We start from the raw sequence: 2,531 nt of genomic DNA, 5'->3' as shown, positions 1-2,531 counted from the left end.
CTCCTTTCATTGGTTGTGGGTTCAAGTCCCACTGACTCCAGGAAACTAGGATATTTCACTTGAGGACGGCTCTGGGGCTGCAACCCCAGTACGTGAACCATGACTGACCAAAACAATCATCTATTTTTAAAACATGTGTTCCATAACATTAATTCCTGTGTAATTGATGCAGTCTGCCAGAAGACCTGTTTTTCCATTACTTTCAGTCACTGGTTCCATGAGGGATTTTTCTTATAAAAGAATTCCTGGATGCTAAATGGAACAAATCAAATGAATGACGGTCATGAGATCAGAAGAGCTGACAGCGACTCCAGGTGAACCAGGAACCCACAGCTGGGGAATGCTGTTGTGCACCCTCCCTGAAGCAGAGGCTGGGCTGCAGCCCAGCTGCACTTTGGGGCCAGGCTGCAGGGTGTCTGGGAGCACTGTACCTCTGCTGTACACAGGTAGGTGCCCGAGTCTTCCAGCTGGGAGGCAGAGATGTGCAGGCTGCTGTAGCGTTCCTTGGAATCCAGTGTTGACTGTAGCCTTCCCTTCTGCTTTGTCCCTGGAGTCATGAAGAACAGCCTGAGGAGGCCGCCGCCAGGATTCTGTCGGAACCACTGCACATTGTACACCGTGGTAGAGAAATTGCACCTCAGGGTCGAGCTGGCTCCATCCTGGAGCCTCTGGACTGAAGGGCTCTGCTCCACCTGCAGCCCTCTCAACCCTGGTGGAAAGAGAACAGCAGGCACAGATGTGTCACAGGGAAATCACCGAGGCCGCTTCCCCGTTTGAGAACACCCCAGGAAATACCCAGGATGAGGAGGACGCACAGGAGCTTTGTGGCAGCTGTCCCCCATTCCTCCCTGTCAGCTCTGGAGCTCCCTGACCCTGCTTGTGATGGCCCCAACTCACAGCAAATCTGCACCCACAGAAGTCCCAGAGCAGCCCCCAGCCTCCTCCCCATGGCTCCTGGACTTCGTTGGGGTGACTTCTCCCCAGCTCTGGAGGCAGCCAAGTTGTCAGCCCACACACACTTCTTGCCACAGACAGCAGGTTCCTCCTGCTCATCAGAGCCAGTCACCTCCGAGCTCTGCCCTTCATCTAACAGGAAACCAGTCTCACTGCTTGAAAGATGCTCTCCTGCAGAGCTGCGGTGAGGGCTGGTCAGATTTTCAAGCAATGCTTCCTTCACAGGAGAATTAAAAGACTTTTCTCCTCAAGTTTATGTAACAAGTTTGTGGGAAAATGTATGAGAAAAGGAAAGTTAATATTCCACAGATCCTTCTCAAAGTTATTGAAGTCACTGATCAGGAATTCTTCCTTACACGGCTGTACATACTCTGTCCCAACTTTCTGAATCTTTATACACGATGCCAGAGTGGATACCTGAGATGACCTTTGTCTTTTGTGACTTGACTGATTTATATACTTTCTGGCTTCTGGACCTTCAGGAAGGTTCTGGTCATTTCTTCAAAATCCGGAGGGCCCCCTAGTGGACAGAAACCATAACTTCTTACAACAGCCACAAAACTCAACTTCCCCTATGTATTCCCTATTTTGTTTTTTGTTTGTTTGTGTAGTATTGAGGCTTGTCCTCAGGACCTGGCCACTGTGCCTGAATATTTTTGGCACTTTATTTATTGCATCACAGTTCCACTTTTGGCTTCTTTTTCTGGTTAACTGGAGATAAAAGTCTCAGAGACTTTCCTTCCCTGGCTTCAAACCACAATTGATAAGTGTCATTCTCATTTTTTTTGCTGTTGTTGTTGATTGTGGGGCTTGAAATCTGGGCTTGGGCGCTGTTCCTGTACTCTTCAGCTCAAGGCAAGCACTCTACCACTTCAGCCACAGCGCCACTTCTGATTTTCTAGTGGTTAATTGGAGATAAGAATCTCATGTACTTTTTTGCCCTAGCTGACTTTGAACCGTGATCCTCAGATCTCAGCCTTCTCAGTCCTAGGATTACAGGTGTGAGCCACCAGCGCCAGGCTTTATTCTCAATTTTTAATGAGGAAATAAAGATACAAATCAAAATCACTGTACAGATATAATTGGGATTAAAACAGTTTTAATAAGACATTCCGCAGAAAGTTAATTTGAAAAACAATTTGATAATTCTCAGCTTTTGGTGAACATTGGATTTCTGTCATGTTGTTAAGATAACCTATAAATGTTTATTGAAGTTTGATAAGAGTAAGATAAATATATAAAAAGAAGAAACTGGTGTATTGAATCTCCTTAACTCTAATGGAAAGGACACAATACACATACATGCGCACAATAGAAAAAGGAAGGACTGTGAGAAAAAAGTAGACTGAATGCTCTAGACTTTCAGAGACCAGGGGCAGAGATAAAATGGGTAAATATTTAGGGTAGCTATTATGTGTACTTTAGTTTTAATATTAGGAAACTGTAAGAGCATATGAGTTGTTAAAAGTTATGGCTCACATCCCTAACACTAGCTACTCATTGAGACTGAAATCTGAGGATCACAGTTTGAAGCCAGCCCAAGCAGAAAAAACTATGAGACTGTTACTGCCAATTAA

At 45.4% G+C, this 2,531-nt stretch overlaps 1 gene segment (V, D, J or C); it reads right to left on the bottom strand.

Moving 5' to 3' along the window:
• Positions 1-281: 281 nt before the first annotated feature.
• LOC122126612 lies at positions 282-950 on the bottom strand. The segment is given in 2 exon segments: positions 282-709; positions 898-950. Coding segments are annotated over 2 exon segments (480 nt in total).
• Between the last annotated feature and the right edge of the window lie 1,581 nt (positions 951-2,531).

The sequence above is a fragment of the Dipodomys spectabilis genome, unplaced genomic scaffold, assembly GCF_019054845.1.
Source record: "Dipodomys spectabilis isolate Male_0828 unplaced genomic scaffold, ASM1905484v1 ptg000286l, whole genome shotgun sequence".
In the NCBI taxonomy this organism is placed as follows: domain Eukaryota; kingdom Metazoa; phylum Chordata; class Mammalia; order Rodentia; family Heteromyidae; genus Dipodomys; species Dipodomys spectabilis.
This window is presented reverse-complemented; position numbering and strand designations above follow the sequence as displayed.